Here is a 16,242-nt window from a genome sequence, read left to right on the forward strand (position 1 = left end):
AGCATGAATGAGTAACTTTAAGAACTCAGAGTAATTTGGGATAGACCTCTCCCTCTGTGGGGTGATTTCAACTTCTTGAAATATCTGGAAGCCTTCTTAGGTAATTTGTCATCTTGCACCCATCTCCTTTCCAATGTCCCTTATCTCCTAGCATTGGACGAATACACTGGAGAGTTCATTTTCACTTTCTCCACAAATGGGTGGTATTCTTTCCTTTTGTCCACAAACACACCAACACATAGCATCAAACTACCTACTTCTAAAAGTTGAGTGCAAGTTTTATGATTTTACAATCTTTTTTAATACCAACAAATATTGTTTGAATGCTGATCATGTGTCAAAGCATGTGTTAGGTCTTGGAAATACAGCGATAAATAAGAAATGATTTTTGTCTTTAATGGTTTGGAAAGATGATTTCAAATTTCTTCACTGCTTATCTCAGGCAGCAGGTTCGACCATGGGTAGGAGGAGCCGGAAGCATAGGGAAACCTCACAATATTTTCAGTCATATTTCTTTGTTTGGGGGAAACATAGGACTCTTCATTACCTTCCATCTACTTTATTATCACCTTGTCTTTGCTTGTTGTTTTAATCATCTTGCTTCTGCATAGAGGCCCTTTTTATTTTCATTTTCGTCTCTCAAATTCCAGATCAAATGTTACACCACTTGACTAGTTTTCCCTGACGTGTTCAGTTTTACAGTGGTCTCCTTGTTATACACCTGTTACACCTCTTAGCATATTGCATTATAGTTATACTAGCAATATAAGAACAAAGCTTTACATTTTTCTAGTTCCTAATAAACTCTGAATAAATATATATTTGAGAGAAGAAAAAGACAGAGAGATCTCTGTGTTTATTTCTTTACCTAAACTCTTAATTCCTTCAGGAAAGAGCAAGGTTTGTTTGTTGTTGTTTTTTTGTTTTTTGTTTGTTTGTTTGTTTCTTTTTTCGTAGTTAGTTCTATTCTATTTTCCAGCAGAGTACACCTGTTTGTTGAATAGATTTCTTGAAAATTAAAGAAAAATTTTAAAAACTATACCTTTATCTTCATACTACATTTAAGCAGCTTGTGTGCTTCACCGCTTTCTTGATGGTAAGACAAAAATACACCCAGAGTATCTATACTTCGCTTCTTCTAATTCTTCAAGAATATTTAGATAGAGAGCTTTTATGTATCCCAAAATGGCTACTTCTTTGAATCATAAGTGTGGATACTTCTCTGTTGCAAAATAAAGATTAAAAATTATAATAATCTCTAAGGAAAGCCTTCATCTATAAAGCCTTGACATGTACACTCTAGATAGAGCATTTTGAAAATGTGTTCTGCCTTTGGTTAGAGAAATTGTGATCTCTACATCTAAATATGTCATTATTATTTAGCAGAGAGGAAAAATTGCCACAGATATTGCCACAAGTAGTGATTACTAGTAAATAAGACTTTTTATTTAAACTCTCAAAAAATTTGTAAAGGTTTAATAAAAGTTTTTTAAAAATTTAAAAAGATGGTTTCCAAATGGAAATAATCCATAGTATCTATGGAAATAGCAACAAGATTTAAGAAGCAACTAAATGTTTAGGGTTTTGATAATTTTGTAACAAATCTGAATTAGTATTTAAAGAATTGTATACTATATGCCTATTTCAGCATTTGGTATGTTTTCTTACCCTACTCTTGGTGAATGTGGTCATTATTTCGTAAATATATATTTTCAAATAGGGGTTTTTTAAATCTCATTATTTAAATAAAACACTGAAAACTAAAAAAAAAAAAAGGTAGACCATGACAGCCAGGAAAAATGACAAATCCTTGCTATACGGATATTCTGTAAAGTGTGTTGAATGTGCTGATTTGTACTTACTGCTGTTACCACAGCACCACTACTATGACTACTAATGTCAATAATAATGATAACTCCTTTTATTTTTATAGACTTTTACATATTTCAGAACTTTTGCTTCCCTTTTTTTGGTTCTCAAAATAATCATGCCAGTTATGCAATTTTTTCTACGGAAAAAGTTCAAAGTAGCAAAGTATCACATGTAGAAAGATATTTATCCCTGTATTATCTATAATGATGAAAAATCAAAATATGAATACCAGACTTTATCACAGTGGTTCAATAAATATAGTAAATACATACACTACACAGTTAAAATGTAAATACAAAGTCTATTTATCAGAAAGGAAAAATCCTTGTGTTATTCTATTAGGTGAAAAGAAGAAGAATATACAATTATATTCATATTACTGTTACAACTATGGAACATTTCTGTGTATTTGGATGAAGCCTCAATGGTAACATGATAAAATGTAAAGTTTTTTAGGATAGCATGGCATAACATCGCCCAAAATGTTTAGTTTATTTTAGATTTTCAGTGACACTGGTGTTGTTCATTATGCCATATATGTGTTTAGTATTTTTAAATAAAACTAAATGTGTATTCTTAAAATAATAAAATATTTGTCAAATGCATGTATTACATAAAACAATGCATTTACAATGGGGAAAGACCATTTACAAAAAAGTGATTATAGGTTCCTTTTCAATAGATGTGGTTTTCACCCTATCCACCTCACCCCTTGTGCATCTGGATCACCAGGGGTGATTTCAAAGAATACTACTGCCCAGGCTGTACCCCGAGAGATGAGTTTTCAACGGGTCTGGGCTAGGGCCCAGGTATTGGTTTGTTTTTGTTTTTTTAATTTCTCCAGATAATTCTGTTGTGCGGCTTGGGTTGAGCATCACAAAAACAGTTATAAATACGTGAAATTTCCTCTTTTCCGATATTAAATTCCCAGAATTTTCATCTCTAGTGTAAGACTTTTAAGAATAAGAATGCTATTTAAGACTGGTCTAATTTAAGAAATCATAAGTCCAAAGTGTCTTTATGCAATAAGAATGGTAAAGATTCTTAATTATTATTTTTATTCATTGTCAAAATAATGATAGAGTATTGGTAAGAGAAATGAACACTGTCTTCCACTGCTTATAGGAATGTAAATGAAGTGTGTATTGATCAACTTCACAGGAGGGTAGTTTGACAATATGTATTCAAAGCTTCTAAAATATGTAAACCCTTTTGTCCCTGAAATTTCACTTTTAAGAATTTATCCTTAGAAAATAATTAAGTGAACTGGCAAAGAAATATTAATAAGAATATTTGTCATAGTGTTGCTTACAATAGTAAAAGATTGGAAATAATTTAAAAACTTATGACTGGATTGATTAAAGTACAGTATATCGTACATGATACTAATAAAATGGTTCTGTAGCTATATATAAGTTAACATGGAATGATAATCACATTACACTGATAAAGCTACAAAATAACATTATAGCATGATTCCATTTTTAAAAAATATATGTAACATATATATGCATATATATATGCATACCTGCATATGTATAGATACGCAGGTAGAAAAAGCCCAGAAAGCTATAAACTAAAATATTATCTTCATAGGTAGTTATCTTCATAGGTACTTTTTATTTTCTGCTTTATATTTTTATGTGCATTCTACTTTTGTGGGTTTCTTTTCACTAAAAAGAAGTAGTAGTTTTATAAATAAAGACAACTTTTTTAATGAAAAAAACTTTTTAAATGAAATTATTACTTTTATCTACCAATTGAATGAAGAACACGGATTCTCCCATCTTCAGCTTTCACTTGTTGTCTGCCTGTGAAAAACAAGCTATTTGATAGTCAGCAACACCTGTTTCTTTTTTTAAACCCCCCACCTCTCCTGCCACCACAACCTACCAGCTATTTCTCAGTAAAACTTCTTCAATATATTTATTTTCAAAAGTGTACATTCTAAACTTAAGTCCCATTAACAGATGTCAAGTGATCTGATTACAATTAATCTAGTTGCAATCAATGAAGGTGCCATGTAACAAATAAATTGAAATTTATGTTAATGCATTTTTATGCCTAGTCTCACATAATATCCATGATTAATAACTATTTTTTTATTATTTTTTTTCATTTTAGGCGGTTCAGGACCATCATCCTCCATAGCCATAGCGGGCACCAACCACCCTGCCATCACAAAGACAACATCTGTTCTTCAAGATGGCGTCATAGTCACCACCGCAGCTGGAAACCCACTGCAGAGTCAGCTGCCCATTGGGAGTGATTTTCCTTTTGTTGGCCAGGAGCACGCACTTCATTTTCCATCCAACAGCACTTCAAACAACCATCTTCCACACCCCTTGAACCCCAGCCTCCTCAGTTCTCTACCTATCTCTTTGCCAGTGAATCAACAGCATCTCCTAAACCAGAATCTATTAAATATCCTCCAGCCTTCAGCAGGAGAAGGCAAGTCTGAGATCAACCTCCACCCTTTAGGTTTTCTCGACCCGAATGTAAACGCTGCTTTAGCTTTTCTCTCCAGTGACATGGATGGGCAGGTATTGCAGCCTGTTCACTTTCAGCTCTTAGCAGCCCTGCTTCAGAACCAAGCCCAAGCAGCTGCCATGCTTCCCCTGCCATCTTTCAATCTGACCATCTCAGATCTTTTCCAACAGCAAAATACCCCTTTACCCTCATTAACACAGATGACAGCCCCACCAGACCATTTGCCAAGCAATCAGTCAGACAACAGCCGAGCTGAGACCCTTTTAACCAGCCCCCTGGGGAACCCTTTACCAAGCTTTGCAGGCAGTGACACTACTTTTAACCCCCTGTTCCTCCCAGCTGTCAATGGGGCCTCAGGATTAATGACCTTGAATCCCCAGCTGTTGGGAGGTGTCCTGAACTCGGCATCGGCCAACACCGCTAATCATCCAGAGGTTTCCATAGCAACCTCCTCCCAGGCAACCACTACCACAACCACTACATCATCAGCAGTGGCAGCACTGACTGTCTCAACACTTGGTGGGACAGCAGTGGTGTCAATGGCAGAAACATTGCTGAATATATCTAATAATGCTGGGAATACACCTGGTTCAGCTAAACTCAACAGTAACTCTGTGGTGCCACAGCTACTTAACCCTCTACTGGGGACAGGTCTACTTGGTAAGTTAAATTTTTTCACAAATTTTTTACAAAAGAAACGTTTTTCTAATTCTATTTTCTCCTTTTTAAAAACTCCATTTTGTCACACTATTTTTAAAAATGTTTTTGTTATGTCACAGCTTGCTTAAGGAACTAAATATAACAACACCCACACACAACCATAGTTATACAAACATGAGTGACTTTTTCCTTTTTCCCCTATTCTAGCAATACTAAATATCATTTTAATCTGCTTTCTCTTCTAATTCTGATGCCACCTAAACCTAACCTACCCATCATCTCTTAAACCAAGTAGAGTCTCATTTTTCAAATAATAAAGCACAGGTACATCTTAAAAATCACTTTCATTTGAATTTTCGTTGGTGTGGCATCACAGGGTTAGTATGAGCAGCTGCACTGTGGATGGAAACAGATTGAGAAAGTATTTTCCAGGTGAACCCTAAATAAACAAAACTAAATGCTTGTCTAGCAAAACAAGAAGCGAGACGTAAAAACATGCAAAACTGAAGTTTGCCCAAGTTCAAAAGAACAGACAGCCCCTCTAGCTGCTACTAGATTTCCTCAGTATTATTTTTTTGACCTTTGTGGCTTAAAAACAAAGTGTTTCATCTGTATTATCCTATCACAAAATAGTCAGAAAATAATGCCAGGTATATTTAACTGATGGATATAGGTAACTATAATATAAAGTGTAGGGATGGTGTCCATAAAGTCTGGAAACAGAGAAATGTACATGATGATGTCAATGGCATCTTCCATGTGTGAAAAATAATTTGTTTATTATTTATGTTTTTTTGATTTCATGGATGCCTTTATAATATAGTAAAATTAGTTCTATTTGGCATTGAAATCTTTGTAATTAAATAACCTACAAAGCATATTTCATTTACATATTACAAGTTACAGGACAATTTCTATGACATTGTCCTCAAGAAAATGTCAGAGTAATTTCAGAATAATTTTGAATTTTGAATATAAATTTAGTTATTAATCCTACTGATTATATAATATTTATTTTGAATGATTATGACAATGAATTCTTTTGTGTTGTTAGCTTCTTTTCCATTTTAATTTTAGGTGACCAACCTTCTATCACAAAACAATGCACATTTCTAAACCAAATCAACGATTTGATGTGGTATCTACTGATTATTATGGCTTGAGAACTAAATTTTGTAAACAAGGCCTGATCAGCTCACTTATTTTAATTATCTGGTCAGATACTTACAATTGCTAAAACATTATAGGACTAATTTCAACCTTTAATTTTGGGTCCTCTAAAATAGATCTAAAATCTAAAAATAATAGATCAAGGAATCATATGACACTGCAGCTCAATATATAAGGACTGCCTAATGCATAGAGCAAAGACTAAGTAGCCTTTCCATGATATAAAATTTAAAAACTAATTATAGAAGATAAAACTAAATAATAAAGCTACTCTTTCCTTATGACTTAGTAAGACTTTGAGAAGTAAAAAAGAAAAGCATTACCCAAGTAAGCATAGCACTTAGTTTTTTGTTTTTTTTTTTTTTTCAGGAATTCTCAGGTACAAAGAAAGGCATAGAATCTCCAAAGAATCACATTTACTTATATTTTATGTTTTTCAAACTGTAGGTGATATGTCATCAATAAACAATACTTTGAATAACCATCAACTGACTCATCTACAGTCGCTGTTAAACAACAATCAGATGTTTCCTCCAAATCAGCAACAGCAGCAACTTCTCCAGGGGTACCAGAATCTCCAGGCGTTCCAAGGACAGCCCACAATTCCTTGCCCAGCTAACAATAACCCCATGGCTTGTCTGTTTCAGAACTTTCAGGTACTCTCCTCCCCTGTGTCACTTTAGAAGAAAACAATGTCTGGGTTTGTTTAAACACTTAATTTGCAGGAAAGGGTGAAAAAAGTAGGTTATGTGCCCTTTCACCTCTATTTACTGTTATTTCTCAATCATGAGTATTGTTAAACATTCCAGTCTTTTGTGTGAAGGTTTTCTTTTTTTTTAATTTTGTCTGAAGTATCTCAGCAGTTCTTTTGGAGCTGTTAGTAAAAACTGATCGTGTGACCCCCATAAGCCCTTTCGTCATTTCTCATTGTTCTCATGACTGAGACTCACCTCCCTCGCATGCCCACCTGTCCATCCTCTCCAGCGTCAGCTCTCACCACTCTTCCCCTGGCTTCAGCCACATGGTACTTCTTTAGTTCCACGAAGTGAATCAATCCCTGCTAGATTAAGGAGATAGGTGGAAAGAGTAACACTAAATCCACATGGGAAGAAAATATGGACTTTTTAAAAATAATCTTGGGGTAGAGAAGGCTCTTTCAGCATGACAGAAAACCAAGGCAGTCAAAAGGAAAAGAAACAAATTTGATTACCTAAAAATTTAAAATCTCTGTGTGATCAAGGATATTCTAAACAAAACTAAAGACAAGTGACAACCTGGCAGAAAATATTTTCCTAATACATACTAAATAACACCTATAATGTAAAAAGAGCTCCTACAAATCAGAAAGAAAAAAGATAATTGATTAGAAAGAGTTAGCAATAGATATGAACAGGTAATTCATAGAATTTGAAAGATAAAGTATTAATAAACGTATAAAATAATCAGAGTTACATAAATTATCACAGTAATGTGTCCATCAGATTGATGATATCCACTGCTGATAAGGGTGCAGAGAAATAGATTCTCTCAGATTACTGGTGGTCTGATTACATGCTGATACAGTCCTTTTGGAGAGTAATTTGATAGCATATCAGATTTTTAAATATCTTTTGACCAGAAGTTCAGCTTCTATGTATTAATATCTCATTTTAGAGAAATCTTCAAATGTGAACAAACAAGCACATATCAAAATGTTCAGTGCAGTATAATTTGTGGTGTCAAAAATTATGAACCACTCCATCAGTAGGGAAATGGTTAAATATATTGTGGTACAGTATATCCATCTACCTAGTGGTTTAGAAAATTAGGTAGACTTACATAATCTGATATGGAAAGATCTGTAAGACTGCAAGACTCCAGTGCTATAGTATTGCAGAACAGTACTTTTAAATCTGGAAACCATGAATGTAATCATACGCTAAAGGAAAGACCCAGGAAAGTGGAACATCTTTATGTTCAAGGGATAATAAATAAGGCAGATTCCCTGAGGAGGGGGTGTGGGATCCAGAATCTAGTACCATCCCAATTAGGTTGAAAGAAAGGAGGGAAGCAAGGAAGGGAGGTAAGAAGGATGCACTCCAGTGCTGGTTAGTTCTAAGTAAGGAAATAGGACTGGAGTAGGGTGAGAAACTGTGAGTATGGGTGAGAAGTAATGATGAAGAAAACTTGTATATTTTTGACATATATATATATATATATATATATATATATATATAATCCATAGTAAAATAATTCAGAAAGGAAGAGGAAGTGCTCAACCGTGTCACTGAGAAAAAAGGTAAGATAAAGCCTGAAGAGAATCCTTTAGATTTACCAATTAGGACATCATCAGTGACTTAGTGGAATGCAGTTTTGCTGGAGTGGTGGGAGTAGGAGCCAGATGGCAAAAGGGAGGAACAGCGAATGGGAGGTTAGGAATTAAAGAGTATAGATTAAAGAAGTATACTTCAGCTGTTCTTGACAAACACACACACACAACACACACACATACACACAACTATATGAGATGATAGATAGGCTCATTTGTTTCACTATAGTAACCCCTTTACCATCTGTGTATGTATTCTATAACATTATGGTGTTAACTTCAAATACACACAACAAAATTTATTTTTGAAAAAAACTTAACTTTGAAGAACGTAAGAGAAATAGGGCAGTGCCCCAGCAGGGGGTCGGGAGTAGATGAATGCAAACTTTAAAATACGTAAGCCATGAACATAATCATGTGCTATAGGAAAGACCCAGAAAAGTGGAAGAGATTGAACATAAAGAAGGGAAGGGATGCCGGGCGCGGTGGCTCACGCCTGTAATCCCAGCACTTTGGGAGGCTGAGACGGGCGGATCACAAGGTCAGGAGATTGAGACCATCCTGGCTAACACGGTGAAACCCCGTCTCTACTAAAAATGCAAAAAATTAGCCAGGCGTGGTGGTGCGCGCCTGTAGTCACAGCTACTTGGAGGCTGAGGCAGGAGAATGGTGTGAACCCGGGAGGTGGAGCTTGCAGTGCCGAGATCACACCACCGCACTCCAGCCTGGGCAACAGAGCGAGACTCTGTCTCAAAAAAAAAAAAAAAAAGAAGTGATAATAAATAAGACAGGATCCTTTAGAAGGGGGCTTGGGATTCAGAACGTAAGTGGAGGGCACACCCTCAGAGAGCAGAAGGGAACCCTCTTATGGGAAGCAGGACAGAATTTAGGACAGGTATAGTTGCAGAGAAGTCTGCTGCCAGGGGCAGGGAGTATCAGAGTATAAGAAATTGTGAGAATTCTTGCCTGATGGGCTTTATTTTCTCTATTACGTAAGGTCATCTACTAAGAATAGTCTGGGAGATGGTGAAGAAGTTGGTGAAGATTTGAATAGTTGTGGAAAATGAGTGACAACTAACTAGAAGATCTAGGATTGATGGGCAGCAATAAGCCCTCAACTGAAGTTGGAAGCTACAAATTCCTATAGACAAATACTCAGCATCCTCACTGTAGATGTAGATAAGGCAGGCAGTTGAATTGATCCAAGATTGGGATTTTGCCTGGTAGGTGTAGACAGGGTGATAATAGCAAGAGAGAGGCTGATGTGCTGACAGATCCTAGGTTCTGGATTAGTAGGGAAGGATGTAAAGAAAGGGAGAGATCATTGTGGAAAAAAATCTGAAACTCCAAAGTATCAAGAATCTAGAGCAGTAATTCTTAGATGGCATGGGGGTGGGGGTAAAATTAGAATAACCTTGGGCACTTTTTCAAACTGCCCTCATCCTTCCTATACCAGAATTCTGATATGCTCCCCCGGTAAGTATGCTGTCCCTTCACCACTTCCCAATTGAGAATCACTTCTGCAGATAGCCATTGTCACTACTGACAGCATGGGGATATGGCCTGAAAAGGTTGAGGAGCAGGTATTACTACCCCATCTGAAAACTAGTGTCATGTTATTGTTAAGAAAAGAGTTTATATATTTTTTAATTTTATATTGTATTTCACTTAGTTAAGTGGAAACATCAGTGAGTTAGAAATCACTTTCAAAATATTTTTCCTTTGCTAATTTGATTACCTGTGACTTGACTTTTTTTTGAATCCTAAATTGCAAAGACCTGTAATGACACCGGATAAATGGAATCATCCCAACCTGAGTATGTTTTCTGTCCAACCACGTCAAGTTTAATTTTTCTAGAGAAGGTTTTGCAATGATGATTTTAAAAAATCTGTTGAATGATTTTAACCAAAGAAGCAGCCTGCAAATATAATCAAGACATAAGCTTTCCTATACAAAGTGACTTTTTACTTCATTTTTTGAGTCTTGTTCTTTATATTTCCTTCCTTGTTATATTTGTTTGTCTTTTGGTAAATCTTAAAGTTGTAGTCTTTCTCTTTGAGGCCTTTAAAATTATTTCCCTTTCTCTCACTGCTTCCTGTCTATTTCTTCAAGGTGAGAATGCAGGAAGATGCAGCTCTCCTAAACAAAAGAATAAGCACTCAGCCTGGGCTCACAGCACTTCCTGAGAATCCAAACACTACACTTCCACCTTTTCAAGATACACCTTGTGAGTTGCAACCGAGGATTGACCCATCTCTTGGTCAACAGGTGAAGGATGGCCTCGTTGTGGGTGGCCCAGGTGATGCTTCCGTAGATGCCATTTACAAAGCAGTTGTCGATGCAGCCAGCAAGGGAATGCAGGTTGTCATCACCACTGCAGTCAACAGTACAACTCAGATCAGCCCCATTCCAGCTCTGAGTGCCATGAGTGCCTTCACTGCTTCAATTGGTGACCCATTAAATCTCTCCAGTGCTGTCAGTGCGGTCATTCATGGACGGAACATGGGAGGTGTTGATCATGACGGTAGGCTGAGGAATTCAAGAGGGGTTCGGCTGCCCAAGAATCTAGACCATGGGAAAAATGCGAACGAAGGAGATGGGTTTGAATATTTCAAGTCAGCAAGTTGCCGCACATCCAAAAAACAGTGGGACGGGGAGCAAAGTCCCAGAGGGGAGCGAAACAGGTGGAAGTACGAGGAATTTTTAGATCATCCAGGCCATATCCACAGTAGTCCTTGTCATGAAAGGTCCAATAATGTCTCTACACTGCCATTTCTGCCTGGGGAACAGCACCCAATACTGTTACCACCAAGAAACTGTCCAGGGGATAAAATTCTAGAGGAAAATTTCAGGTATAATAACTACAAAAGAACTATGATGAGTTTTAAGGAGAGACTAGAGAACACTGTGGAAAGATGTGCACACATTAATGGGAATAGACCTCGACAGAGTCGGGGATTTGGAGAGCTGCTAAGCACTGCAAAGCAAGACCTGGTCCTAGAGGAGCAGTCTCCAAGTTCCTCAAATAGTTTGGAAAATTCTCTGGTCAAAGACTACATCCATTACAATGGAGACTTTAATGCCAAAAGCATTAATGGGTGTGTGCCTAGCCCTTCAGATGCTAAAAGCATTAGTAGTGAAGATGACCTAAGGAATCCAGACTCCCCCTCTTCAAATGAATTGATACATTATAGACCAAGGACGTTCAATGTTGGCGACTTGGTCTGGGGCCAAATCAAAGGACTGACTTCCTGGCCTGGAAAATTAGTAAGAGAAGACGACGTTCACAATTCATGTCAACAAAGCCCAGAGGAAGGGAAGGTATACCAATCTTTATCCATTGTCAAATACTAACCTTTGTTCAGATATCAATTATTGGTTTTTGTTATCATCACTTTGGATTCTTTGGATTTGAAATTAGGATTCTTCATGACTTATTGAGGTCTCACAAGCTTCTGGAGCATAAAATGAAGAGGGGATGGTTATAGTCAACAAAATGTCATATCAACAAGGGGTGAGTTGTAAAGCATTTATAGATCACACTAGGGCTCAGGGTGGCTGTAAGCCAGGAACCAGATTTCCAGAATTTGGTCCACTCTGCCTTCCCTCTCTACAGTTACCTAGTTCTTCATTTCATACACTGAGGAGGAAGGCAAGTGTCAATGACTGGGGAAAAAAATCTGGTAGCCTTTGGAGGTCCAGGAGTGTGGCAGGGGTAAGGCGCTCCCAGGCAACAGATGCGCCAGGGGACGACATCTCCTGTATGTGCTTACATGTGGCACACAGAGCTGGGAAGGGGGTACAGTCTGGGTGGAGATGCAGCCGTTTCTGGAAGCAGCAGGTAAAGTCTGAAATCAGAATTTCCTGAATACCTTTCAGGAAAAGTTCTGGGCCTTTAAAACATATGGAAATGTTTAACCCCATAGTCTGGTTCTACTTAACACAATTAGATCATATAAATTAAATGAAAACTTCTCCATGAAACTACCGTTCAATTTAAAAGAAATTAGTAGGGGTCTTCTGGGCTTTTTTTTTTTTTTTTTTTCCGGCCCTTACAAAAATGGTGGAATTGGCTCACTAGGCAAGAAATATGCAGAGTGTTTAAAGTAGATAGAAAAATTTATATCTGACCAGGAGGAGATCATTATGCACATTCCCCCATATGATGAAGAAATGTATAATTTTTCATCTTCCTAGGTAATAAAAATTACTCTTACAGGTATATGTTATTCTCGTAAAGAGTATATTCTATAAAGCAATTTCAACTGTGCTCAAACTTTCACTGGCACTTAGGTTTAATGACAGGAAACCAAAAGCATTTTTGCCAGCACAATAAAAGGATTGTCTTTCTCCAAATGACTAGGAGGTCCTAAAACCTTGCTCATAATGCCTAATATATACTTGTCAGGATACACTCTGGGCATAATGTTTGTACATTTGATAAGGAAATGAATTCCATACCCCTATTCACAAAATATTTTATTCTCTATACTCTCAGAGATCAGACAAACATTCTTTAGGTTGAAAAACCTAAATATTTTTGACAGTTTATTCAAGAAATAATTAGAAACAGAAAAAGTGGGCTTTTATGATATAAATGGAACTGCTACAAATACAAGATGTAGACATTGAACTGTTTTACAATGTCTGTGCAAACGAACTAAGTCTTTTTTATGTGCCATTTTACCAAAAGCTTAACTGAAAAAAAAGATTATGGCCTCCCTTCCCTGGAAACATTCTTCCTGTCCTAAATGCCTTGTCTAAATATCTTTTTATGCCCTTAGGAGAGTAAAGGCATGTACTTTTAACACATTTCACATTAAACAATGGTCTAGATCTTCTGATTAATCTCTGCTCGAAAACTCCTGAGACTGAGGTATTCACTGATGTTAGGGGAGATGTACTTTAAAAAAAAAAATCGAAGAGTCCAAGAAACACTTATTTTTCTTCACTTAAATAAGCAAAGTAGTATGTAGTATTCATTCCACTATAAAATAATATTTTTAAAATTCAGATTCTTCTTCCTTAATTTTGGCAATAGATGAATTGTAATAGGAAACATAAAACTGTTGCTGTAAATTCACATATTCTTCCTCTCGCTGGCTGACCTTGTCGTTTTGGATTCTCAAGTAAAAACCTTTATATCAAGATATACTATACACTAAAAATATTTTTAGTAATTCAGAGAATTTAATTTAAAGCACACATTTAGAGGTGAAAAACTGAAAACATGCAATAAAATATTAATGATAATACATGAAACATTTATCTATCATTTAAAAAGCAAGGTATAACAGCCTCAGAAGCTCTAAGGACTCAGCATTTTTAAAAACCTCTGGTCTTTTCAGGACCTACCACACTTTTGAACATAAGTAAACTAAGTACTACTTCACAAACATTCTTTTTTCCTCTATAGTTCACAAAACAAGACTTCCCAATACCTTACTTAGTGATGCTCCGTGAGTCAAAGTTCTCATTTTACAACACCAGAAAAGGTAAAATCTCAAACACAGGTCCGACTTCAAGCCAAGTGTCTGATATATTGATGACCCTAGTTCATGAAGAAAAAGTAAAACTATGTTCAATACCTGTATAAGACAAAACATGATGTATTTCAGAGAGATATCTAGTAGAACACTTTTTAAAATTTGTACTCATTCAGGTGAACCAGTTTGGATGTAATTTTATTTATGTAGAACTCCTTAATGCCCAAGAATGTTGGATAATGCCTTGTACATTAATAACTGGACTTCTGCTTCTAAAAAGGTAAGCATTGCCTTAGGTTACCTTCTATACACTATGGCAATGCCTGACATTTTTATAAAGTCTAAAGCAGAAAGGCAGAGACTAGCTCCGACTTTGTTTATTATAGTAAAACCTTTCTAATTCCGCCTTGCTAATGTGGAATGTGGGATCATTTTCCATAATGTTTATCTTTGTAGTGTCTAAGAAGAAAAAATTTGCCAAACTATTTTCCTACATTATCATTTTAAACTTTCTTAGCTTCTCAGCTTTCATACTATTTCTATGTCCACCAAAGAATCCAAGATTCTGTCGGATCCCACCAGATAAAAATCTATGTTAACTCAAGTTTTAGAGTAGATTTATTACCCCTGACTCCACCCCACAACATACCATTTATTATTTTCAGTTACAGGCTTTATTCTCAGCAAACCACTCCAAATTCTTTATGGAAGCAGGCGAAATAGAAAATAAAGATAATTAATTGACAGGATAGAAGATTACTATTTCAAAACAAGCTGGATGCCTTTCCTATTTTTAGGTTGCATGAATGGTCTCTGGTCTAAGGAAGTCAATGCTGTGTGATCAAAGCACTGATAATTGCCAAGGGCTGAGACCTCCCATTGTCAATACATTAATATTGTAGCAGATACCGTTAGTCATAATAGTAACTGACTAGGTCAGCTTATGATCTTAGAAAGGCCTTTTTGGTCTTTGGAGGGATAGTAAATGTAGCAGATTACTGATATGCATTAGACATGTTCTGTAGTTTCTGAGATGATTTCCTAAAAGGTATGGTTTCTAGACATCGAATACTGTATAAACACAGTCTGCAGAGAACTAGAGAAAAAGCAGGGTGTAGCATAAAGAGGCATGGGTTTTGGGCACTCTGATGTGAGCCTACTCTTAGCTCTGCTAGTTACCTAAGTGGTCGTAGTAGGTATATTAATCTCCTAGAAGCTGCAGGCTACTCACCTCTTTCAAGTGAGAACATTAATTTCGATTCAAATAGATGCCTTAAGATTTCAATGAAATACTGTAGATTATTATCTGGCACATCAAAGAGGTTCAGTAAACATTAACCTCCTATTCTCTGCCCTTTATGGTAGATAGTCTTATTAATTTAGGTTCCACCATTATGGAATTGTGGTAATTTGACCTTAGTTATTGTTTACCTCTGCATTGTCCATGTATAAAGGATTTATTAACCAAGTTGAGAGTAAAGGATTATAAGGATTATATTCAATGAATGAAATAGTTCATAAGTATGTTTATAGCACATATACAAATCAGCATATCTGATTATAAGTTAGTGTTAGCTGTTAATTTCAAGCAGGAGTTCTACTTGGAAGCGTTTTAAAGCACTCAGTTTGTTGAGTGAACTTCAATGTTTCTAAAAAAAATCAACTCAGGCTTTCTTCCTCTACCTTCCCACATAACTCTCTTTCACACGTAAAACAATATTAATTAGTGGAGATTTTTAACAGCCTATGAAAAGTTGGGATGAATTGCTTGTATGTATTACTTTCCTAAGATTGAAGCTATGTGACAGCATTGGAGGACATTATGTGCCTTGTATTTTACCACTCAAGAAGTACTATATCCTTCCTAATATGTTTTTTCCCTTGGTTAACCATTTGTAATGAAGTACATTCTGGGCCGGGCACGGTGGCTCACGCCTGTAATCCCAGCACTTTGGGAGGCCGAAGCGGGCGGATCACGAGGTCAGGATATCGAGACTATACTGGCTAACACGGTGAAGCCCCGTCTCTGCTAAAAATACAAAAAATTAGCCGGACGTGGTGACGAACACCTGTAGTCCCAGCTGCTCGGGAGGCTGAGGCAGGAGAATGGCGTGAACCCGGGAGGTGGAGCTTGCAGTGAGCTGAGATCTGGCCACTACCCTCCAGCCTGGGCGACAGAGCGAGACTCAATCTCAAAAAAAAAAAAAACAAAAAAAACAAAAAAAAACCCAGAAGTACATTCTGGGAGATAGTTA

At 36.5% G+C, this 16,242-nt stretch overlaps 1 protein-coding gene across 36 annotated transcripts in view; it reads left to right on the forward strand.

Annotated features, from left to right (window-relative positions):
* The window catches only part of MBD5 (methyl-CpG binding domain protein 5), a 515,330-nt gene that overhangs the window by 477,393 nt on the left and 21,695 nt on the right, over positions 1-16,242 (forward strand). For 23 of the 36 annotated variants that reach the window (XR_012421098.1, XR_012421097.1, XM_074009051.1 and 20 more), the window contains 3 exons: positions 3,997-5,022; positions 6,640-6,848; positions 10,614-11,822. Coding sequence is in view for 32 of the 36 variants with exons in the window: in XM_074009051.1 (XP_073865152.1) it covers positions 3,997-5,022; positions 6,640-6,848; positions 10,614-11,822 (2,444 nt within the window). In the remaining 4 variants the exon portion in view is untranslated. Of the gene's footprint in view, positions 1-3,996; positions 5,023-6,639; positions 6,849-10,613; positions 12,016-16,242 lie in introns of all 36 variants that reach the window. The other 13 variants (XR_012421100.1, XM_074009063.1, XM_074009064.1 and 10 more) reach the window with 2 other exon arrangements.

This window comes from Macaca fascicularis, chromosome 12 (genome assembly GCF_037993035.2).
Source record: "Macaca fascicularis isolate 582-1 chromosome 12, T2T-MFA8v1.1".
Taxonomy (NCBI): domain Eukaryota; kingdom Metazoa; phylum Chordata; class Mammalia; order Primates; family Cercopithecidae; genus Macaca; species Macaca fascicularis.